Source organism: Leptopilina heterotoma, unplaced genomic scaffold (assembly GCF_015476425.1).
Source record: "Leptopilina heterotoma isolate Lh14 unplaced genomic scaffold, ASM1547642v1 Lhet_47, whole genome shotgun sequence".
Lineage (NCBI taxonomy): Eukaryota > Metazoa > Arthropoda > Insecta > Hymenoptera > Figitidae > Leptopilina > Leptopilina heterotoma.
Genome location: NW_025111098.1, coordinates 3,073,754 through 3,098,126, shown reverse-complemented (window position 1 = coordinate 3,098,126; position 24,373 = coordinate 3,073,754). Strand labels below are relative to the sequence as shown.

At 32.1% G+C, this 24,373-nt stretch overlaps 2 protein-coding genes across 5 annotated transcripts; one reads left to right on the top strand and one right to left on the bottom strand.

Annotated features, from left to right (window-relative positions):
* Positions 1 to 826: 826 nt before the first annotated feature.
* LOC122507531 (eukaryotic translation initiation factor 2-alpha kinase 1-like) lies at positions 827 to 10,270 on the bottom strand. Of its 2 annotated transcripts, none has more exons than XM_043620293.1 (9): positions 10,021 to 10,270; positions 9,147 to 9,317; positions 6,951 to 7,107; positions 6,056 to 6,474; positions 5,132 to 5,325; positions 3,175 to 3,351; positions 1,680 to 1,835; positions 1,433 to 1,570; positions 827 to 1,365 (listed from the first exon to the last, which is right to left on the bottom strand). In XM_043620293.1, exons 1-9 carry the CDS (start codon positions 10,085 to 10,087, stop codon positions 1,144 to 1,146), a joined length of 1,701 nt encoding a protein of 566 aa, XP_043476228.1. In that variant the 5' UTR covers positions 10,088 to 10,270; the 3' UTR covers positions 827 to 1,143. The 2 variants fall into 2 exon arrangements, with proteins under 2 accessions (XP_043476228.1, XP_043476230.1); XM_043620295.1 differs by having other exon boundaries at positions 1,247 to 1,361.
* An 835-nt stretch (positions 10,271 to 11,105) lies between these two features.
* On the top strand, positions 11,106 to 24,107 carry LOC122507541 (F-BAR domain only protein 2). 3 transcript variants are annotated; one of them, XM_043620320.1, is made up of 12 exons: positions 11,106 to 11,446; positions 16,909 to 17,220; positions 17,423 to 17,680; positions 18,054 to 18,249; positions 18,363 to 18,491; positions 19,342 to 19,441; positions 20,627 to 20,891; positions 20,976 to 21,222; positions 21,313 to 21,802; positions 22,486 to 22,702; positions 23,133 to 23,481; positions 23,705 to 24,107. In XM_043620320.1, the coding sequence occupies exons 1-12, from the start codon at positions 11,417 to 11,419 to the stop codon at positions 23,773 to 23,775; spliced, it is 2,664 nt and encodes an 887-aa protein (XP_043476255.1). In that variant the 5' UTR covers positions 11,106 to 11,416; the 3' UTR covers positions 23,776 to 24,107. The 3 variants fall into 3 exon arrangements, with proteins under 3 accessions (XP_043476255.1, XP_043476256.1, XP_043476257.1); XM_043620321.1 differs by lacking the exon at positions 16,909 to 17,220 and having other exon boundaries at positions 11,107 to 11,446; XM_043620322.1 differs by lacking the exons at positions 16,909 to 17,220; positions 17,423 to 17,680 and having other exon boundaries at positions 11,110 to 11,446.
* Positions 24,108 to 24,373: the final 266 nt, after the last annotated feature.

Genomic DNA, 24,373 nt, shown 5'->3' with positions numbered 1-24,373 from the left:
ATTTGACCTTAAAAATTTTAGATTACTTAATATTCAGTGCAGACAAATAAAAACAGCTTTTATAATCATGCTTGTACGATTCCTGTATAATAATTTTACGTGTTACGTCACTTTTTCGGTTTCTTGTTTAATTCTAAGTTTTTTTATTCTTGATTGTTCATGCTCATTTGGAATCTACCCATTGGTAGATAAAAAGTGTTTTTCTTTTGTTCAAGTATCAACCAGAAGTGTTAGAGACCCAAATTTTTTATTTTTGGTCTGAGAGAGCATCTAGGAATCAAAATGGCTCAAAAACTAGAACCAGTCCAATATTTTCAATTATGTCGAATTCGGATTCTACGCAGGAAATCCTATAAAAATCAGTTATAATATTGTATTTCAACATAATGATGTTGTTAAAATTTTGCTGACCTGTTTTTTCTACAATGTATAAAGAAAGTAATTAGCATACTTTGTAAATATAAATAGCCTTTTTAAATCATATACTTTATAAGTTATGTGTATAATCTTTTTTGTGCGTACATCCAGGGATAGCAAGAGTAGGCTAATTAAATAATTCAATTTACATAAATAAAGATTTTTCTAAAAAAAATGAATTTTGTGTCTTTTGTTTTCAAAGTTTTCAAGAAATTAAGTGTTTTTCATTTTTAATTACAAACGATATTAATCTAAAAAAACAGTCAAACTTTTGACTACTAACGGGATCTTTCCTATTTTTCGAATAATATATTGAATATTAATAAATTATTTGAATCCATATTTAAATTATGTTTCAGCCTATTCACTATTATTTAATGAGGTCTGCTTTTATAAAATTAGAAATGGATAATATATTAACATCCAAGTTTTATTATATTATAAAAATACAGAAACACTAAAATGGAAAACAGTTTTAAATTATTTACAGATTGTCAAGTGCTAATGATTGCGATGACTTTTCAATAGTCAATGTGTCATTTTATACTTACAGCGATAAAATAAATATTTTATTCACAACTAATACAATATAACCATTTAAATAATGATCTAAAATCTTTTATATTATAAAAAAGAAAAATGTCTTTTAAAAAATATTTGACTTAAATAATGTTAAATTCAATGTTTTATTAAATAATGTCTTTTATTGTCAAAGATCTCTTAGAATTAAATCTTGGACGTATTCAATAATAATTTCAGTCTACTAACTTCACTTTCCAGAGCAAGTACTTTTTCTTGAAGTTCATTAATAAGAAGACCCTTTTCTTTATTTTCCTGTTTCAGTTCAGTAATAACTGATTCCTGATCTGTTTGTAATTCATCGAGCAATTCGCTGGTGGAAGGACGTTTTGTTGAATCCTTTTGAAGAAGATTACTTACAATCACTGCCTGAAACAAAATTTTGAGCGCTTTGTAATTATTTTAAGTTTCTATATTTTAATTATCTCCAACTTACCCATTTTGGATATGCTGTAGTGAGTTTTATTGGTATATTTCCGGATTTTACAGAATCGACAATGCGACTAAATTCCATAAAAGTTTGCATTGGAAGTAATAATTCAATCAAAACAATTCCCAAACTGTACATGTCGCTCTACAACAAGCAAAGCTTCACTTCAGAATAATGCACATAACAATAACTAACACTAGACTATTCAATTTATTCTTAAGAGTATTTGCATTTGTCAGGGTTTTGAAAGTACCTTTGGATTGCATTCCCCCTTTAGTTGTTCAGGAGCGGCATACATGGGCGTTCCAAGTTCAGAATGATTACTTTCACTTTGTAAAGGACACGCTAAACCAAAATCACCAAGTTGTATATGAAGTTTTCCAGAAGAAGAAATGAATATATTACTTGGCTATAATAAAGAACACACTCTTTTATAATTTCAAACTTTTTTTATGTATATTATTATTAAGAGAAGGTTTCCATGGCGGGATTCCAAAAAATCTACTTTTTCTTATTGAATTTCGTGAAGGCGACATATATATGTACGTCTAGAATAATTTTTTAATAAGTGACAGTGGTTTTTAATTATGAACAAGTACAGTAAAAATAAATAGTGTTCCCAAATTTTCAAACGCGTTTTCTTTAGACAAGATTTTTCTAATTGATGGGCATGCTGCCCTGCTAAAAATAAAATCAGGAATAAAGAGAAAACGTCAGAAATTTTGATGTTTTGTGACTACTTTGATGTTTCCTGAAGCTTTTGGTTAATTCTGACTAAAGGATTTTTTATGCTCCTGTTGAATCCTGATGTTTATGGATTGCGATTATTGAGCATTGAAATCTTTTTTTTATTTACAGCCCATCACCGAAATATAGCCGGTAAATGTAAAGTACCGTTAAAACTTGAAATTTGTGCGTAGCCCTTTTTTCACAATAGAATTGCGGGTCTATTGTTACGAGGTTCGGGTCTCTAACCTAATTTTTATTGCTCAAAAGTTTTGCAATTTTAAAATTTTAAGTAAAATGAATATAAATTCAAAATCTAGAAATCTCCACAATTACAAATATCTAAAATTTATTATAAAAAACATTTTTTTAAGAAAACTGTAACGTATCTCGAAAACCGTAATTGATAAATAAAAAAGGATATCATTTTTGAATTTAAGTTCTAAAGGATATATTGCATACATAATAAGAGCATATTGTTAGATGAATTCTAAGTCGATGAAAAACAAGTATAATGTTTAAATAAATATGAATATAAACAAATAAAAAGATTTCCCTTCAATTCTATGACGGTCAGTTGACCTTTTTCCAGGTAAAAAAGGGTGTCGACTTTGTATAAAAAACCTGACTACTTTTGAAGCTTTCTGATTAAATATGACTCTAGCCTGACGTTCTCTGGCTGCAATCGTAACAAATGCAGCCTAAAATCATCAGAGATTCTGACTAAATTTCTGTCGTTTTGTGATTTTATTTTTAGTAGAGTGGAGTCTTTTTCATCTATTTCTTTAAAATGTCTACTTTAAGGAAAGTTTCGGTTTTCTATTTTAAACTCAAAATTGTAGCTGGTGAACTGCTGGTGAACTTATTCTTTAAAAAAGAATGCTCTTTAAATTCGTCATTTTACTATTTTAAAGAAGAATGTTTTAAAAGTTGAAAGAAGGAAATATGTATAATTATAGAAAGAAATTTGGATTGATTCTAATCACCGCAACAGGATCCTCCCTCCAAATATTTGATGTTACCTTAATATCATGATGAACTATGTTAAGTGTATGGATGTATTCCAAACCATTTAAAATTTGTTTAACAATTTCTGTAATTACAGGCTGAGGTGTTGAAGACACTCTTTCATCCATCCATTCTCTTAAAGTTTTGTCACATAACCCCATTTGAATGTAAAGGATTGAACACTGTTGCCTCTGTCAAAAGATTATAGTCAATTTTATATAATACTAACGTGCATAATAAATCTTACTAACAAGGGGGAGCACGGGATATTTTTCCGAAAAAACGAAAATTTTCTGTCCTACCTGCAAAAAAAGTATGTCATTTTGAGCACTTAAGTGCTCAAAATGATATTTCAAATGAATTGAAACGAATTAACATTTTTGGTAGGCTCCAATTCGTATTTGTCACAAAGCGGGATTCACTCAAGCTCTTTGTATATTCAATTGAATTTAATTCAATATGTACCAATTTGTCCAAACGAATTCGCATTCGAAAGAAATGGCCAAGGAATGCATTGAATTCGTGCTAACGAATTGAAAAAAATTAAAGGCTCAAAACTTGTCCAGTGAATTGGTACGGATAGAAGGTTCGGAAGTTCAATACAGTTTCACGAATTCAGGAAAATTGCATCATGGCTCCAATTCGTATTTGTCACAAAGCGGGATTCACGAAAGCTCTTTGTGAATTCTTTTTAATTCATTTCAATTAGTTTTCGTTTACTGGGTTAAGACTAGGCGGGCGCAAAGGTTCCCGTGGATTTTCACGTTTAATCAATAATCAAATTGAAAAATTTACTAAAAAGTTACATTGTCAATCTAGATTGAATGTGAATGACTAAAGAAGTGACCGTTACAATAAGTGCACAAAAGAATGTTTTTCAGAAAAGCATCCCGTGACGGCAAGCTAGGTCACAACACACTAATACACGTTATGTATATGTTACGGGCAATGTTCAAGAGCCAGGCAATGTCCGACAATGCCCGGGCACTGTCGACATTGCCCTGGTTTTTTTTGACAATACCTATAAAAATCCGATAATGCCCGGTCATTGTAGACATTGCCCAGTCCGACTTGGGCAATGTCGATATCAGTAGAAATTATGACAAATGAGTTTGATATAATTCAAGATTTTTTATTTGATGAGGAACAAAAATTTTTATACTTATTTGTTTGTGCAGGACAAACTACTGTGACACTTAAAATTACATAGTTTGTTATTTTTAAAGCATTTGCACTTGTTTTGGGCACATCCCGTTTTTTTATTTTTTTTTTTTTATTTTAAAAGTTCTACTTTTTGTACACACTCATCATATGCCACCGAAGAAAGGCCAAAACTATTATCAGCGCGTTTTTTACAATGTACTTCTTTTAAATAATTTTCAAAACGAAGTTTTTCATTTGAAATTTCCATGATCGCGCACGTCAATAACTACTGACAGCAAAATGCAAACTTATCAGTATAAATTTCGTTTATATTAATGAGTTATTTACCTTCGAAAGTTGATTGAAAACTTAAGAATATAAACCTTGTTTACATTATGATATTATACGTTAGATAGACATTGCCCAAGTCGGACCGGGCAATGTCGACATTGCCCGGTACAACCGAGTAATATGGATATTTTCTAACATTGCCCGAAACAAACCAGGGCAATGTCGACAGTGCCCGGCTATTGAACATTGCCCGTAACATATACAATAAAAATGAAGAACCACGGAGATTTATTTAGAATGAGAAGACCTTTCTATAGTCAAATTTTAAACCCTGCAACTATTTCCGTTCAAAAGGTAATGAAAATTACAGTTTTGGCCCCAGTCTCCCCAAAATCTGAGTGTTTCGATTGAAAAAGTGAGTTCGCTTTTCTATTCATCACTTTTTACATTGTCAATCTTTGTTTTTTATTTGGATAATTTTTGATATATTATCCGACATTTTCTCGCAATGTCTGTTTTAAGCAAGGAAAAGATTACCTTCTTATTGTACTGGCATAATTGGTTATGCTTATTTAATTCGCCACGTGAATCACTCTCCTCTGTGTTACTGAGAAGATCTAAATCTTCTACTTCATCCTGTTTACAATAGCTGTGTTTTAAATTTAAATCTTCAATTTCGTGTCTAAATGAAACACTGTTAGAATGAACTTCTTCTTTAAATTCTGATTGACCTAAAATTATAAAGAAATGCTGTAAATTTTAAAATGAAAAAACGGAATAAATTTCGAATGAATCAGAGTAAACGGTAATGTGATGAAATGAGCCATGACTTAATAGTATATATATATAATAATCTGACTTGAACGTATACCTACAGAGGCACACATTCCTACGAGTATTGTAAATTTTTAAGCGCATATTTCTAAACTCAATAAATAATTACGAATCTAAAGTCAGATTTTGAAAGTTCAATATAGCGAACATTTTCTATACAATTGATAGTCTTTTATGAATCGGTGTGTCTGATTACGAATATGAAATCTGATTTGCAAAACTCATGATGTCAGTTTTGAAATGTTCCAAGCAAATGAGAGTACTCCTAACTTGAAATTCGTTCTGTAGAAACGAAAAAATAGTTGGTATATAAGATTGGGTGTTCTGATAGATGGCTAAGCTAGAAATATTTCATTTTTTAATACTTTTTTGACTGACACTAAATGTTTAAGTTTTTCCGACTATAGTTTCCAGTCGACACGAAACTGAATTGAACGTACACTTTTAATTTAATTTCGTTTCAGAATCGGTCCCTGGGGTAAATCGATTTTTCGTTATTTGACGTCCTAAGAAAGTGAGATGACAATGAGTTGTCTTAATTTGAGTTTGGCTTAAAAGTCATGAACAAATCCCAATTTCCGCTTCCGGGATTAAAATCGAAGTCATTAAAAATGAATGGATACAAACCGTTTACGATTACTTGCTTCGTATAAAGTGAATTTGATTTTAATTCTTTACTGCCAACATCTTGACTTTGGTGCACTTTACTGTCCGAACTGGAGAGTTCTACATCAGAACTGTGACTGTCTCTGTCATGATTGGTTTGTGATAAACATTTAATTGGCGTTGGCTCTAGGCTAGGCTCAATCCATGCAGCTTTATATGGAACTATGTTGGTATGATTCATTCTCGCGAGTGTTTTAACTTCCGCCAAGTATTGCATGACAGATTTAACTCTGTGAGATTTAACAACTATCTTTTTAATTGCATATTCAATTCCATCCAAACGGTTGAGCGCTCTGAAAACGTTTCCAAATCCACCGGAACTAATAAAACATATTTCTTGAAATTCTTGGTGATATCGACTCCAATCATTTATGTAACAACTAATGACAAAAAACAAACTCACGTTAACACTGGTACACAAATTACAACTTTCTTCTACGAATAAAACGAGACCTAGTGTTTCGAAATGGATTTTTCGTGCTGAACACGAATAAACGCTGTGCAAAACTTCCCATCAGGCCGACAGTTAAAAACTATAGATATTGACCGCATGCTTCCTTAGAGTAGGGGGTGAAAAAATTAAAATTTAGTGAATTTGAAAAAGCACGGTTCAGCCTTCTATTTTTTATATTAGTAAAGTTCTAAAGAGTGTGCTTGTCCGAAAAGGCTATTTTTAAGGGTTTCAACCCCTTTTAGCAGAAGTGTACGTGACGCATTAGGAAAGGAAGTTTTAGACCTCGGATTCATGCCCAGCACGAAAAATCCGTTTAGAAAAACTAAGTTCCTATTTATTCGCAAATCCAAGTAGAGTAGTGTCTACTAATCAAGTCAAAATAATTCCAAAAATTATAAATACCTAGATATATCTAAAATAGGTTCTTTATGTATCGATACACGAGCTGCAGACACCAAATGATATAATGCTTGTTGATAATGGTTTCTTATCATTTCAAAATCTGATATATGGTAAGAGTTGTCAATCAATTTCATCTCGTGCAGCTTATTGCAAATTGCTGAAAATATTTCCAAGTCATAAGTTGTTTGACAAGTTTTAAAGAATATGTAAATTTGGTCTTTTTCATTTATGACAGGTGTGAGTTTCTCTATTGCAACACTACTCAGGAATAAGAACTCACCCTACGCACGGATCAAAAATTAGTGAGCGTCTCAGGTCTGCCCACTACATTGAAAACAAGTTGTTCATTTCATGATCATTAAGCTTCCTCAATATAATATATACCAATTGTTTAATTTTTTATTTTAGAATAATTATTTTAAAGTGTTAAGACAAAATGTCAAAAAATACAAAATTTCAATTTTTTGTGAAAATTTAAAATATTTATTAATTCTATAAATTTTGATAAAATATATACTTTATATACATGAATCGATTCGTTTTTATGTCAGGAATGCAATTTTGACAAGAATTAATAAAAATTTTAATATAGAAAAAAGTTATTTCAAAAAATCCAAAAATTAATTTTTTCAAAAATTAAAAAATTGTTAAAAAAAATTTTTTTTTTAGATATTTTTGAAAATCCTTTTGTCTGATTTTTGGTATTCGTGACCGTAATACACCTACAAAATTTTATCAAAATCCGTCAAGACGTGTAAGAGAAAATTTGCCCACAAGAATCGGTGACACACACACACACACACACACAAACAAATACACACATACATCCGGACATTTGTTCCTCTCGACGAATTATGTATACTACACTTGAAAATTTGTAAAAATAATTGGTTCTAAAAAATTCGGAAATCGACATCACTATAAGGCTTCCTTTATGAGGAAGCAAAAATGTAATTGAATCAAGTAGATGCATTTACTTGAAGCAATCTCAATTTATTTTCTTGTGCCAAGTATTTATTAGCATTGACAGAGTTCTTGAATTAATAATTCAGTATTTGGTGACCATAGACAATTTTCTTTCAAAGTACATGTGTTGTATTTGGCGGAAATTGTCGGTACGGCTCCATGCGCATAGCCCAAAAACATACCAATCTTCAAATCACGATTTCTTTGTAAATACAAATGTCAGAAAATTAACAAATGTACCATTCGAAAGCTTATAATATTTAGGACCAAAAACATTAAAAAATCTTATTCGGTTCGCGAGATATCATTATAAATGTCAGTGCATGTTTTTGGGCAAATGCATTGAATTAGTAAATGTTGTATAGTTTTTGACAATAAAAAGGCTCGCGACGAACATGGATAATGCTTACATGTTGTTAATTTCTTACATGTTGATTAATTTTTTGGTCAAATTCCATATTTCCTTGGATCAAAAACTTATACTCTTCTACTAAATATTCTATGCCAAGAAAATCTTGCGCTTGATCCAAAACCATAATTTACTCGTCCCTATTCAGTTCCGCTAATTACTTGAACCAAATAGAATTTTCTCAATTCAATTACATTTTTTTTCAGTATACTACACTTAATTGCGACCAACAGAAATTGAACATGGATATTTTTATTTTGCATATTTATTTTGTTTGTATTACCTGAAATCGTTATATTAACATTTTATTATTTAAGGGGCATATGCACGTCTAAAAGACGTCCCTTTTTGTCCGCGGACATTCGGGGACAATGATGGTAATGTCTCGGAGTCATCAAAAAGACGTCTAACAAATGTCCAAAAGACATCAAAAAGGACGTCTAAAGTACGTCTTTTGGACGTCCTTTTCACTTCCCGTCACTTCGGATCTTAAATAGACATTTCTTTTACACTACTTTCTAAGTTGAAACAGTAATATTGTATTAAATTTATTTTAAGTTTCATTTTATGTTTTCTAAAATATGCAGAAATAATGAAACAATGCCAACATAAACAATTTTCTTGTTAATTAATTTTTTGATAAAAGTAAAAAAAAATTCCTGAGAATTATATAGTTCGTAGAACTATAGAAACTTCCAGAAGCTTAATTATTGTACATCTGTTGTATTAATTTCAAGCTCAATAAAATAATGCCCGAAGTAAAAGCACAGTAAAACATATATGCCATGAGGACAAAAGTATTTGATTAAATATAATCTTACCAAAGTATAGCCTTTTTCTGCGCGATGGACATTTTTCCAACATTGTACATAATTGCTGCAATAATGACTCTATAAGCAAACTTGTAGCAGAGGAAATTTGATCCACAACGTAATTTTGAGACTTCAATTTTGATGAATTATCCACGCACTTTGTTGTCCAATGATCTTCACCTTAAAATTAACGTATTTTAATATTTCATTGAAAAATTAAAATTAGAACTGTGAATAACCGAGAAGTGTGCTGTAGGGTCATAAACTTTGGGTACACACTATTGTATTTATCAACTTTTTAAAAAAGTTTGATTAAAGTATCAAAATTAATAAAATTGGTATTTTAACTAATTATTTTGGCATATATTTATTTATTGATAATATTGATAAGTTGCTATTTTAAAGGTTTTCTCATATATTATTTGACTTTATAACTTTGCAGACCTTACACTAGACAAGCATTTTGGAACAATGAAATTCATTAAAAAACTAAGTTTGTTATTTATAAGCCTTTATTAGAATCATTTAAAAACTACAATAACATTTTTATACTTGAAATAGTAAGTGAGGTTATGTTTCAATTTCAACTCGTCATAGACAAGAATTGAAATTTTATTTTTTGTTATCTTATGAAGAAAAAAAAGTTGCAGAGAAAAAGAATTCTTAGGAACTGAAAATTTGAAATACATTATGATGTAACACCATTACTTTTAATAATTTTTGACGCCATACACATGAACGAATAAATGCAGTCTGATGGTAAAAAACCAAGATCTCTTTTCAGACAAAGTATTTTTTTAAGTAATGCTATAGCATAATATGCTTTGAAATTAAAAATCATTGAGGTTAGTCTAAAAATAAAGAAACAATAGATTGCAATTACCTTCATCAAACTTGGCTATTGTGGTTAAATTAGCCCAGGGATGTCTGTCAACAGATTCTTCCTCCATTTCAGTTTCGTGAAAAATTCATTAATCTCTTGTCATCGAAATTAATATTAGCAAATCGAAATGCTTGGATGAGGGACTTATATAAATCTAAAAACACAGATTTAATCGAGTGTATTCGGTCAGCTTTGTTTCCCGCTTTGTCAGTTTGACAGACACGTGCGAAAGCCATAACAATAAAGGTGCGATTTCATGAGTTGCCAAAAAAACAGGCAATTAGTTGCCCTGTGAAATGACTTTTAGGGTGGTAGACAGCTTAAGGCAGTTTTCACATACTTTCGTTCAAGGTGCTTTCCCATAATCCTGTAGGCGTATAAGGTCAACGCAGAATGAACACGGATACGGGAACAGGGCATGCGAAAGAAAAGGTTACAGACACCTTCTGTTATTTATTTTCTTTTGCATATAAGAACCTTCTGTTAGGTTGAGTCCACAACAGCACTCTTGAACGAATCGTAATGCTCAGGGTGGAGTCCCATGGCAGCATTTTGCGTTGCGTTGTAATAAGAGAGAATGCAGCAAACGTATATTTGCGTCTTTTTCTCTCCCATTACGACGGACGCAACGCAAAACGCTGTCATGGGACTCCACCCTCACACGGGCCTGCACGGGACTCCACCATTAAATATGGAAATGTTTTGAATAGAGGAGAATTCTTATTGCTTAAACGTTTTCCGCTTTCACGCTTCACGTCTTCATGGGACGGCACCTTAACGCCGCATTTTGCGTTGAACAATGAGTGTAACAAGGATAGAAGTACATGAAATCGCATGTGACAGAAAAGGACACAAATGTCCGTTTTATTGTAGACATGCATTGGCTCGGTTCGGGAATGTCTCACGAATACATTCTGCGCTGGCCTCCGACCCGAGACCCGACACTCCCAACAACCAAATGATCTCTTCTGCTTTGGTCCTATTGATACTCACCAGCACCACTTGTGAGATCCTTAAAGTCAACAACTGTCTTTTTACAATGAAAACAAGTCAAGTTGACAGAGCCTGTTATGGATAGCAATAGCAGTTCTTAATGAGAATAAGACATCGACATATGTTTGCGGAGGCCTTTGATTATAAGACTTATTTTTAAAAAGAAAATGTTAGCTCTGAAAATACATAATTTTATTAACTTTAAGTGTTTGATTGAATTTTCGATATTTTAAAAGAAGAACTATAGAGATTTGCTTGTTTTACATTTATCATTAATCATTATTATGCTTAATTTGTCTGGATGAGAGATGATAGTTATAAACACACACTATTGTCACATATGAAAGACGTTGGATTACTAATTTGAAAATAAGCAAAATATGATTTGAATCACCAGATCACCATGACTGTGGATTTCGTTGATTATTTCTGGGTATGTACATTGTCTATTGCATTATTGGTCATCTCTTTAACCTAAATTACAGCAGGTGCATCATTTCTACCATTTATTTTTTCCATCCAACTGTAGAAACTATACTTGAAACGCAATTAGTTGCAAGTGAAGCACTTGTAAATTATTATTATTATTATTATTATTATTATTATTATTATTATTATTATTATTATTGTACCCATTGGTAGACATATTTTAATTAAATCAACAAACCGTTACTTTAATAATTACAATAAATACAACTTGTAGATTCAAAGGTTTCTCCTCCAACTTATGCAATATTATAATTTATGCACCTTCATATTTGTTAGACTTTTTGTAAATTATCTCACAAACCTTTATTGTTATTACGTAAAAATTGCTATCATTTCTGAATTTACACTCCGTAGATAATGGAAACAAATGTAATGTGAGACGATAAAATGATAGTTACTCATAAATCGAGCCTTTTGCAATTTTTAACAGTCCATTCATGTATTTAATTTTCTGCATATTCGACTATCGGAAAATAAATCTTGAAATCATGAAAATTTAACTACGAATTTGACTTACCAATGAATTCTGAAAAATTTCAAGTTGAACGAATTTTGTAATCTATATTATTTCAAGTCGACAACATTTTACGCCCACTTGAATAGATTACCCAGAAACCGTCCTCTGGAGATTTCGTCAGAAATCCGATAATTTTTTAATGAAATAATGAATTACTAATCTACAGGAAACACTTTCCGGGGGATCTTGCCGAAGGGGGTCAGTTTTATGATTTTAAATTCACATAAATTTGGAAAATTTTAGTTTCAAAAGAATCTCAAAAATATTTAAAAATCAAAAATTATGTTTTTCTAATTTTTTCTAATTTTATGTAATTCCACATTCTAAAGCATGCGAAGAAATTGTCAATCGTTCAAAACATAAATTTTTATCAGCTGATCGTTGACTAGTGATTTTTTTCACAATTTTGAAAATATTTTTTCATCATTTCAAATAATTAATCCTAAAGGTTTTAAAACTTTTTTGTTTGTTATTTATTTACTTATACACATTTCCTCGTTATGATGTGTTATGATTATGATTGTTATGTGATAAAAGATTAGAGAGATATTATAATTTTCAGTATGTGGAATATTTTTAAATATATCTGAATGCTGTTAGGGTAGAATTTATTTCAATTCAACTTAATTTTTCTAACTGTAATTTTAATTTAAAATTTGCATTGTCAATTGTCAAAAGTTTGGCTGAGGTGCAGTCAGCAGAAGATAAAGAGTTTAATTTACCAATTTCTCGTCACTTAAAGCCAGTTTCTCTTGGAATAGAATGGAAATTAAAAAGTTAATTTTATTAAATCCCAGAAATTCCCTCTTCTTTAATCCCCCGATAGAATATAAATTTGTAAATTGTAAATTTCTATTCATTTTAATTGACTTGAGACAAAATATGAACTAAAATTTCTTCATTTCAGCGTTAAGAGGTATTTAAAAGATCTTAAATCTATTCCAGTTTGGGAATAGAAAATATTCAACGTTACTTTTTCTAGAAGGAATTGTTTGGCATTAAAAGATACTAAGTATAAATGTATTCCCTAAATGGGAGTCAGAGTCATCTATTTTTATACATTGTTTAACAGAGTTTTTAGAATTAAAAATTTACGAAATATATTCCACAGATGGAATACAAGTTGAATTTTGACATAGAAGGAAAAAAGTTAATATTTTTCGCATATTCTGTTCAATTTGAGGGTATAGAAATTAGGAGGGAATTTTCGGAATTAAATAGAATAAAACTGCAGCTCGAGCAGAAGGCGAGGGATGCAAGTCACATTCGTATAATCTGATTTACGCACGAGTGTTATACGAAATTTTTTGCAACACTAAAGCAACTAAACTTGGAGCAATATTGCCAATATTACTGTAAGTTTAGGTGTAGTGGGGAAACTGTTAGTAACGCAAAACTAGTACGTAATAAAAATTTAGTTTGAAGAAATAAAAAAATTTCATTCATTTGAACGTTCCTTTTTTGGTGAACTTTTTGGTGATCTTGTAAACATTTTAACGTGTTTTAGTAAAAATTGGTACACGTACACGGATAGAAAAATATAGCATTTATAGCATAAAGGACTATCGTAAAACTTAACCCTTTTTCAGGCGGTTCGTGTATGCACGTCATGAAGTAGGCGGGCTCTCAGTGCCATCACGTGCCAAGCAGGTTTCAGCTAATAAACAGACAAATTAGTCTGAAACTCCTTACTCGGGGGGGTTTTCAGGTTGATGATTATAATTCTGATACCAGATTTTCAAAATTATAGAAACAATATGTTGACCAGAAATTTTGAAAATTAAACTTTTACAGGGTGTCTACTAGAGTTGTGCAAAAAGCTCGATCGAGTATTTCAAGCTTTTCGTTTTTCTAGTAGAGCTGAGCAGAAGAAATCCGAACTTGAACCAAATTCCATCCGACACGTGCAGTATTAAACCTAAAATAATTTTGAGCACTTGAATTTTTCGAGCACTCAAATATTTTTGAGTAACTAAAGGTACACTCTCACCTCACTGCCTGCCTGCCTGCGCAGGCAGGCGCCATAAGAGTGAGAGAGAAAAAACATTTAATTTGAATTTTCTGACTCTCTTACTCTTATGTGTTACCATGTCAACCTGCAGGCAGGCAGGCAGGCAGTAGGAGCTGTGCTAGCGCCTTAAAACTCGAGCCTGGCTCGAGTATCGAGCCCGGCTCGAGCTCGACCATGCTATTCGAGCTTTTTGCACACCTCTAGTGTCTACTAATATAACCGGGAAATAAATTATATTTGTGAATATCTATCGAACTTTTACAAAATTTGTTATCTTTTGGGGAAATTATTATTAAGTTCCATGTGGTGCCAAATTATATAAAATAAATTATGTTTATAAAACTCAAGTTGCATTAGGAAAAGGAATTCTTTTATAAGTTAGTGTCTTCGATAGATAATCATTTATAGCCTTAATCAATTATTTATTTAATATAGGATTTGTCATATAATATTTTTATAAATCAGATTTTACATACCATTAGGGGAGACCGGGGCGTAATGGCTAACTTTCCACTCTTTGTTGTTTTACTCGGACATTTTTGTTCTAATTGAATGTTTATCTCCCAGAAAAGTTACTCTGGTATCTCAGCTTTCTTTTAAGACTACAAACGTCCCGATATGACTCTTACTTTTTATTCTACAACAGTTTTCCTGGAGCAATGCAGAGCTCCACTTGCAGCATACTAAGTACAATAACTTGTGAATCCAGCGAAATTATTTCGATTTACGGTTTTTAAATAAATTACAATTATTCATTACGCCCCGGTCTTCCCTAACCGGGAAAAAACCGGAAATTTGAAGAATGAAATTTAGTAGATACCCTGTTTTATTATTTATAAATTTTATTACTGATAAATATAAAACCTAAGCAAACATTCCATAGGTATGGAAAATAATTGTATTTATCTTTTTTAATTAAGAAATGTAACAATTATCCAACTTAAAAGTAACAATCCCTAAGAAAAATAGACATTGCAGCAAAAAAATTACTTTCCGCAGTCATCAAAATTGGATAAACTATCCAATTTTTTAAGATCAAAATACTAAAACTGAAATTTTGGTCTTTAATCTTTTCTGTATTAAGAGATAACTTGATATATGTACAGCATTGGCAATTAATAAAATAAAATATTGACAATACTCAGAACCTCTTACAGGTGAGCTGAGGTTAAAATATTGTCATCAATATCAAACATCAACTGTTTACATTTACCCCAAATGACACTACTAAATAACTCAACTAAAGTTATTAACTACTTATGTAATAAATCCCAATTCGTATCAATAGCTAAGTACCTGTTTCAAGCTACTATATAGTTTCTTCATCTGAAACAACATTATTTTAAAATTTTGAAGGCTTCTTGAATTTTGTTTAAAAAGTTGTTTTTCTTTATATCCCTCTGCCTACGGTGACTTATCCTCACTCTAGCGCTTTTAAATGTACTTTCCATAGTCCCTACCAGGCGTCCAAATAGACGATTTTAGACCTGAAAAAAAATTTCCAAATTATTGGAGTTGAAGAAGAAGAAGAAGAAGAAGAAGAAGAAGAAGAAGAAGAAGAAGAAGAAAGAAAGAAGAAGAAGAGAAGAAGAAGAAGAAGAAGAAGAAGAAGAAGAAGAAGAAGAAGAAGAAGAAGAGAAGAAGAAGAGAAGAAGAAGAAGAAGAAGAAGAAGAAGAAGAAGAAGAAGAAGAAGAAGAAGAAGAAGAAGAAGAAGAAGAAGAAGAAGAAGAAGAAGAAGAAGAAGAAGAAGAAGAAGAAGAAGAAGAAGAAGAAGAAGAAAAGAAGAAGAAGAAGAAGAAGAAGAAGAAGAAGAAGAAGAAGAAGAAGAAGAAAGAAGAAGAAGAAGAGAAGAAGAAGAAGAAGAAGAAGAAGAAGAAGAAGAAGAAGAAGAAGAAGAAGAAGAAGAAGAAGAAGAAGAAGAAGAAGAAGAAGAAGAAGAAGAAGAAGAAGAAGAAGAAGAAGAAGAAGAAGAAGAAGAAGAAGAAGAAGAAGAAGAAGAAGAAGAAGAAGAAGAAGAAGAAGAAGAAGAAGAAGAAGAAGAAGAAGAAGAAGAAGAAGAAGAAGAAGAAGAAGAAGAAGAAGAAGAAGAAGAAGAGAAGAAGAAGAAGAAGAAGAAGAAGAGAAGAAGAAGAAGAGAAGAAGAAGAAGAAGAAGAAGAAGAAGAAGAAGAAGAAGAAGAAGAAGAAGAAGAAGAAGAAGAAGAAGAAGAAGAAGAAGAAGAAGAAGAAGAAGAAGAAGAAGAAGAAGAAGAAGAAGAAGAAGAAGAAGAAGAAGAGTAGGCAGAGGAATATACAGAAACATGTACACAAACTAGTAAATTATCTGTGGTTTCATGTATGTTTTCACTGTCTTAATTTTCGCAACTGGTGATCTTTAACATACGCTTGTACAGAGAATTTCAGCCGGGCAAGGATCTTCATTAAGTTCACCTCTAGCATATTCTTCGATATTGAGGTTATACTCATTCTGCAACATAACACCACGAGCAGATGAGTCATCTACAGCTCAGCCTGAATTTAAATCCCGTTATAAGAACTTTATCCTTCCAGTAATGCCGTGTTTGGTTAGAGGAGCTATTGAAAGATGGGGCTGAATATTGGTCAGGAATCGGGGCAAGTAAAGTCTCTGTTGGGGTTATTAAGCAACAGTAGGCGAACGAGCGATTTTCTGAAACTCGATAAGATAAGATAAGATAAGATAAGATTTACAATCGTAATTCACGGGTCATCAGCATCATCTAAATAGATGATGTAAAAAAAACTCGTCCGCTTTTCTTGATCCGACATTGTAAATTTTGAAAATTTTTTACGACTAATGAAGCTGTGGGCGGACATTACTGTAAACTTTGAGGGTGCAATTAAAAATTTACTTTTACAGGGCGAAAAAAATAATGGATTTGATGTTCTGTATCATAATATGAAGCATGGTGTTGTCGCAAGTAAGGAGTTGGCTGACTTTTTTCGGGAGCGTTCAACTATTGAAGACAACAATTACAAACTGTTTAGCAAATTGGCAAAACAAGTTAGCGGTAGCAATTCTGTGCAAGGGACATTTACACCAGTGTGGGTATCTTTGAAGGCTGTTCTTGAAAAGCTAGCAGGATTACATTTCCAAATGGCACAAAAAGTCAGCGAGCTCATTAAAGATGTATCTAAATATTCTGATGAACTCCATAAAAAGCATAAAACGGTATACCTCACAAATGTTCTATTGTATTTACTAAAGTTGCAAACTGCGGCAATTTAATTAAATTTTACTCACTTGAATCCCCTGTCTATTATATAATAATATTTTTATTGACCATGGTTAGACATGCTTCTATCAAGCGTTGTAACAAATAAATGTTTGAATTCCCTGTTAACATCTGTGGAATAAAAAGGATTTCTTATAGGTGAAGGAAGAGGAAGCATCAACCATTGAAATTGTTCAAAGCATACAGAATGTTACCGTTACATTACAAAAGGCTAGAGACATTTGTTTTCAACGCGGCTTTGAATTAGAAAAGTTGAAGAAAGATAATGCAAGTCAACGTGAGCTAGAGAAAGCTGAAGTAAAGTTTAAGAAAGCTCAAGATGACTATAAAACTTTCGTTGAAAAATATAGCATTATTAGAAATGACTTTGAAAGCAAAATAAGTCAAGCTTGCAAAGTGAGTATTTATTTAAACTAGCCATTTATTTTCCGTTGTTATGCGCATTCCTTCAAAAATACGATTCTGACAAATTCGGATTTATTATTTATTTTTAAATTTTGTTGTGAAAATTGACTGTATTTAAGTGAAAAAATTAGCTACAAATAGTGTGAAATTTTAGCTTTTTAGCAACAAAAGGGGTTGTTGTTTCAACCCATAAATCGTCTTCTTTGTCGATAACAAAAAATACGTTTCTTTTATTTTTCCGAGTTCTAAGCATGTGCCAAGTTTCAGCCAAAACGGTCACTGATACTTGAGTAGGTTTACTTGTAAGAGTCGTTTGGTATAGAAAAGGAAATGTTAATAATAATATACATTTTTTCTTGTCCAGCGATTCCAAGTAATAGAAGAAATGCATTTGAAACAGATGAAGGAATTTTTGGCAATATACATGGACGTTTTACAAACAAATCATGAAGAAGTTGGTCGAGTACACGCAGATTTTAAAAATCATTGCCTTGACTTAACAGTCGAAGAATTGTTGCAGCAGTTTGTTCAAAGTAAATGCACCGGTTTTGAAAAACCAGGTAAGGAAAAGTGAGAAAAGGGAAAATTCCCTTTACTTATTTTTCAAAAAGTATGGAAATTGAATTTCAGTTTGTAATATTCTTTATACTTTTTTATATTCTTATATCATTAGGATTAATAGAATATGAAGAAGTAATGACAAGTTTAGCAGAGATTGTGGGCCAATCTTCGGAAGATGTGAAAAATCCGGAGCCATTGAAAGAAATATCCAAAGGCACTAATGCTGAAACAGGAGTTGCTGGTAAGTAAATTTTAGGCACAATCGTTTTTATAAACTCATTAATACAACATCAAAGTAATTGGTTTCTAGTTTTATTTAAAAATTTATGTAAACTTTGAGACCGATTCTATTTGTTATGTTTTTTACTTGTTACTGATTTAAGCACGACATATCTTGTCAATTGATCTTAATATAAATTCTTTACCTTGTTTAGTTTTAAATATATAGCGAAAAAAATATGCATAGCTATTTTATCATTTAGTTTTAATTGTACATAAAAAATTATGTTTTCTGTTTGTCTTTTAATACGTGCAAATTTTTTAACAATTTTAATTTTTTTCAAACCTTTCCATTCTCTTAATGTTTTTGTAGTTTTATTTCTTTATAAAGTAGCCTCACAATATATTCCTGAACTTTAAAAGCCTAACCCTAGCATACAGTCTTCAGCACGAAGAAGACTAGCACCCTGAGAACATGAAAACATTATTTATATAAGTCGAAAACAAAAGTGGAAACAAATTAGTCTTAGGGAACACAAGATGCCAGGAAAAAGTATCTGAAAAATGTCTACCTTATTGAACTTGATTAGATCTATTTGACAAATTTGTCAAACAGATCTTATCAAAAGTAAAGAGTTTATCCAGCAGTAAACTGTGATCAAGTTTATTAAAAGCTCTTAATAGATTTGTATAAGCTAGACCTTCTTGTGGATGATAGGAGAATTTTGAGCGAGCCAAATTAGTTAAACTAATGAATTTTGGGACTTATTCATCAGACACGATTTCTTAATATGTATTTCCTTTGTAAAAACATAAAAAGGTAAAAACATGTTCTAACCATATAAAGATTTTTAGAAATTATCCGCTTACAGGTTTTCTTCGAAGCCGACGTGAAAAACGGAAGGAAAAGAAAGCGAAAAAGAAAAAAGAATCTATTGATGTAACTAGTAACAAGGATGAGAAGTCTGATCTGTAAGTTCGTCACTAGATTTTTAAACTACTAGTGCTTCCGATGTCCGCAAGCGTCGGTCTCTATTGCTTCTGTTACTAATGCACAATTTCAATTTCTTTTTTTATTTCTTTCTCATCAGTTCCCTTTTCTTAAATTAATTTCGCCTTCTTCACAAGTAAAAACCTAAGCTTCCGTCACCAAAACAGAGACTAATTTTTATGCTTTAAAGTAATTCTAAGTTATCACTAACACAATACAACAAGTGTAAGTAGTAGGACTTTTGGTTTTCACTTAGTTTTGGCTCATAGAGAAGAGAGAAACAGGTTTTAGTAGCAGCAAGTTTTGGCATTTGTACTTGTCAAGTCACAACTTTCCTTAACATGTTTAATCTAAGCTTGTCGTGGTTTAAGGCTTTCACGATTTTACATTGAAAGTGTGTAGAATAGAATCTTGTTGAAAAACAATCCAAACTCTAATAACTATATTCATTTTTATTTCGTCAACAAATCTACTTTTTGTTTATTATCTCGCTTAAGGTATTAGTCGCGTAAAATGGTTTTCGTCAGATTTTTTCAAATTTTCCATACTTATTCCTCAAGTATTTATCTACAGAATGAGACCAATTTCATTAATTTTGACCGTTTCAAAGAATAAAAAAAACATGACATTTTTTGACCGCACCAAACTATAATTATATACCCGTGTAGAAATTCAACCATGGCCCAAATCGGGGCCAGATCTTTTGACATGGCATGAAACACCTTCCCAGATCGGGCCCAAGTCTGGCCAGACTTGGGTGTTTCAAACAGAAGGTGTTTCATAAATATGGCAATTTCTACACGGGTATTGACAGAAAGTTAAAAAAAAATTAAATTATATGAACTTTTATATGAACGAATAGAGTGGGGAGTTGAGCTGTCTCTCTCACTCTCACTGCCCCACTCTAGTAAGCGGCCCGGTAAACTTTTGGCCAGAGCCAGCTGCGCGACTAATACCCACCTTAAATCAAGTTTTTTAACATAAATATATATTTATAGAGATTTTAGTTTCTATGTTTCAGAAACATTTAACTATTTAATGCATTAATAAAAATTGATATATTTTTTACTCATTCTATTATTCCCTTCAATTGATGAAAAATAGAAACTAAAATCCCAATATACACTTTTGACTTTATAAAAACAGCATTTGACATCCCTTTCTAGAGACGACAAAGAGGAAGGAAGAAAGTCTGAAACGCCTACACCTGAGGTAGACGAGGATGGATTTTGCATAAAGCCTAAAGCTGATTCCTGGGACAGTGAAAGATGTTTTTATTCGAGTTCTGATTCAGACTCAGATGATGAAAGAGACAAGAAGATATTCCACGTGGAAATAAAACCTTTAAGCAATGGAAACACTCCTATTAGTGCTAGTGTTGATGAACTTCGAGCTACAGTGGAAAGTCTCTCGTTAATGTCAGCAACCATGGTGAGCACATTTTCCCAATTCTTTCTTCAACTATTTCCAAGCGAGAAGCACTTGTCAATTGTATTAAAATATACTTTTCATTAGGTTCGAAGAGATTTACATTCTGATTCTGATTATCACATGAAGAGGTCGCAATCCGTCCTACAACAGTTATCAGGCACACCGAGTTCAGACTTGCTTGGTTTAAATTTGTCCAATTTGTCCGGCATACCGTCTAGTGCTTCAACTCCAATTACCAGTCACCCGTATGCACCTCTTCAAAGTCCTCCGCTTCTAACATCGCCGTTAGTACCACAACTCGACTCTCAAGTAATGACATCAAAATTTCAAGGTATGTTGATGCTGCTCATTTTAAAAATTCTAAAATCTATCGCAAAGAAAGGTGTCGCGTAATGTAAGAGTGACTCTTGTTTTCGTATAGATGGAGACTTATTTTCGGAAGTTGGCAATATAGCTGCTGACTTGCCTCAAAAGCAATCTTCCTCCTCTTCCTCTTCTACGCCGACTGGAACCATAAATATTCCCAGACCACCTTCGCGCAGGGGCGAAAGTCAGTCCAACAGAGGAAGGATTTCTCCAGCCACGATTTCAAGAGCAGACAGCATAGCGAGTTTAGAGTTTCGTGCTTCGGGGGTTGGAATAGGCACCTCGAGAGGGCCTTCGCCCCTGACAATCGGCCTGGCTGACACCATTCCGTTGGCAGTGGCGTTTCACGAAATAGTGCACTCCTACTTCAAAGGTCCGAATGAAACTCTCTGTCAAGTAAAACTAAGCGGTGATATGATGCTATCGTTTCCTGCTGGAATTTTAACCGTACTAACCAACAATCCAAGTCCTGCAAAGCTGGTATTTCGTATAAAAAACAGTGACAGATTGGAAAAAGTTTTACCTAATTCTCAACTTATAAATAAGTAAGTAACTTTTAATACGAATTATTTTTTACCCTTTTAAACATGATGTCCTCGAGTGTGCAAGGAGTGTACCAAGGAGACAAAACAAGCTTGTATTTGTCTAATAATATAAATACATTTTTACATGTGACCTGGTAAGTTAAAAGAGAAAACAATCAATTTTCACTTTTTCGGTGATTCTTATAGAAAAAGATATGCTCTTTTCATCCGCATCGCGGATGCTATTTACGAATCTTGTATCAGATTTCTAAAATTCAAAATGTCGGATCCAATATGGCGGACATTAAAACTAAAAAGTTGATGACTTTTTATGAAACTTTGTACATACATATAAAGGTTTTAGGGTTGTTGATTACAAATCTGACATCAGATTTTGAATTTTGAAAACTGATGGCAAATTCGTAATCAGCGACCCCAGAAACCCCCGAATAACGAGAACGTTTTTCTCGAAAACTTGATTTTGGGCGTAAGGTCCCTTCTAACTTAGCAGGTCACATATAAATTTAAATTACACACTGATATTATTTTGATAAAATGAAATGTTTGACAAATTGAAATTTGCTTAATTTGCTTAAAATGGCTTTCTTGCAAATTAATATTCAGCTGATTAAAATTCATGTTGTAGGGCTCATTCATGCGTCCCATTATCGAACTCTTTAAAATAATTTTTATTTTCATTGCAGGGATGTAACACAAGCAAGTGTTGAAAGTATGTTATTTGAATTTAACATGAGTGCCTTAACTACGTTACTAAGAAAGCAAGCAGAACAAAATCCAACAGCATCATACTTTAATGTGGACATTTTAAAATATCAAGTAAAAGCAAGAGAAGGAGCCACTTCTTGCCCATTTCATGTAGTTTCTTACTGGAAGTGTGAGCAAAATCATACAGATCTTAAGGTATGCAATTTATTATAATTATAATGTATATCACTCGTTGAAACTCGTTGAAAGCACAAGAATGTAAAAAGGTGAAAAAAAAGTTGAAATTTGATGCTTTCAATAAGAAATGAAGTGAGGGACTTTTATAAATATTTGAAATTCGAAATACTGCAATAATACTGCAATTCGTGAAATTTTCTTTTTATTGTCTAAAAAAATAATGTAATCTCCACGCTTTACCAATTAGATGACAATTGAATTGCTGGGTCGTAGAAGGACGCGTGTTTATTTGATTGAAAGAACCGAAAAATACATCATACCCACTACGATTCAATTGAACTGTTTGATCTTAACAGGCCCAAGCACCAATAATAACAAATAATAGGGTCGAGTCTTTCTTTCTATACGCAGATTGAATCGCGAGATTTATTTCTTTATACGTTTCTAGATTGACTACAAATATAATAGTCGAGCGATGGCATCGCCTAGCCCTCTACTGAATCTGCAAGTCGCAATCCCAATTGAAGGGGGTTTCAAAAGCTACCAAAGTAAGCCTACCGCTCAATGGGTGTCAGGAACAAATCGTCTGCTGTGGAAGTTTACGGAATTGTCACAGTACAGCGAAGGAAATGGCGTTGGATCGTTGAAGGCGCGAGTGGACTTGGAGAACGGACCGGGGTCTCAAGGGACAATACATATACAATTTAATTGCGAAGGCACTACTTTGTCGGGTGTAGATTTCGAGCTTGTGGGGCCTGGGTATAGACTCAGTTTGGTAAAGCGTAGATTCGTCTCAGGTTTGTACAATTTTCATTACGCGTCGTTTATTTTCCGAGATATTGAGTGGAACTTTCTCTTCAAGCCAAGAATAAATTTCGCAAAAAATTAATTAATTTTTAAGTTTGAAAAGAGGCTCAATTACAATATTTGGATAGTATTCTTTACTTTTCTTAAAATTAATTTTCTTAATAACTTCTTCCCACCTTAGTTCCTAGTTTAGTTCTCTTTTTAATTTTTCAGGCAAATACATATGTGACGGAGATATTGATCCTCGAGCACGCATTTCAGAAGCATCTCTTCGTCACGAATAAATACTCAATTGGAACTCTATTTAATATAAATGCTTTATCAGTGATGCAGAAAATTGTGACGCCTGGAAGTTTGAAAAACCAAAGAGACTGATTTAATACAAATTAGATTCGTTTAAAGCATTATGTCCAATGACATAAAGTAATTAAAGATTCACATCCAGAAGCCTTAAGTCAATACAATTTGAAATTCAAATATATAATATATAGTTGTCTGATGAAAATAACAATGTGACAATGTGTTTGTAGTTTCAAGGAAAATATAATAGAATACGATAATTGTTATTAAGTGCCTGTAATTTTATTGAAAGAAAATACAAGTTTTCATTTAATTACTTCAACTTTTCATTTCATTATTAATAATTAAGTTACAGATGGCATAGAAGAAAACATATAAATGATTTTTTATTTCAAGTTGCAATAAAAAAGTAAAGTGATACAATTAATTATCATACGAAATCTGCCGGGAGTGAAAATTAATAAGGAGACAAACTTGGAAAAATTTAAGACACTTTACACAACAATAATTTTGGATAATTAAAAAATGCAAACATTTTGGTTGTTTCAAAATAAGTATATTCAAAAGAAATGAGATAAAATT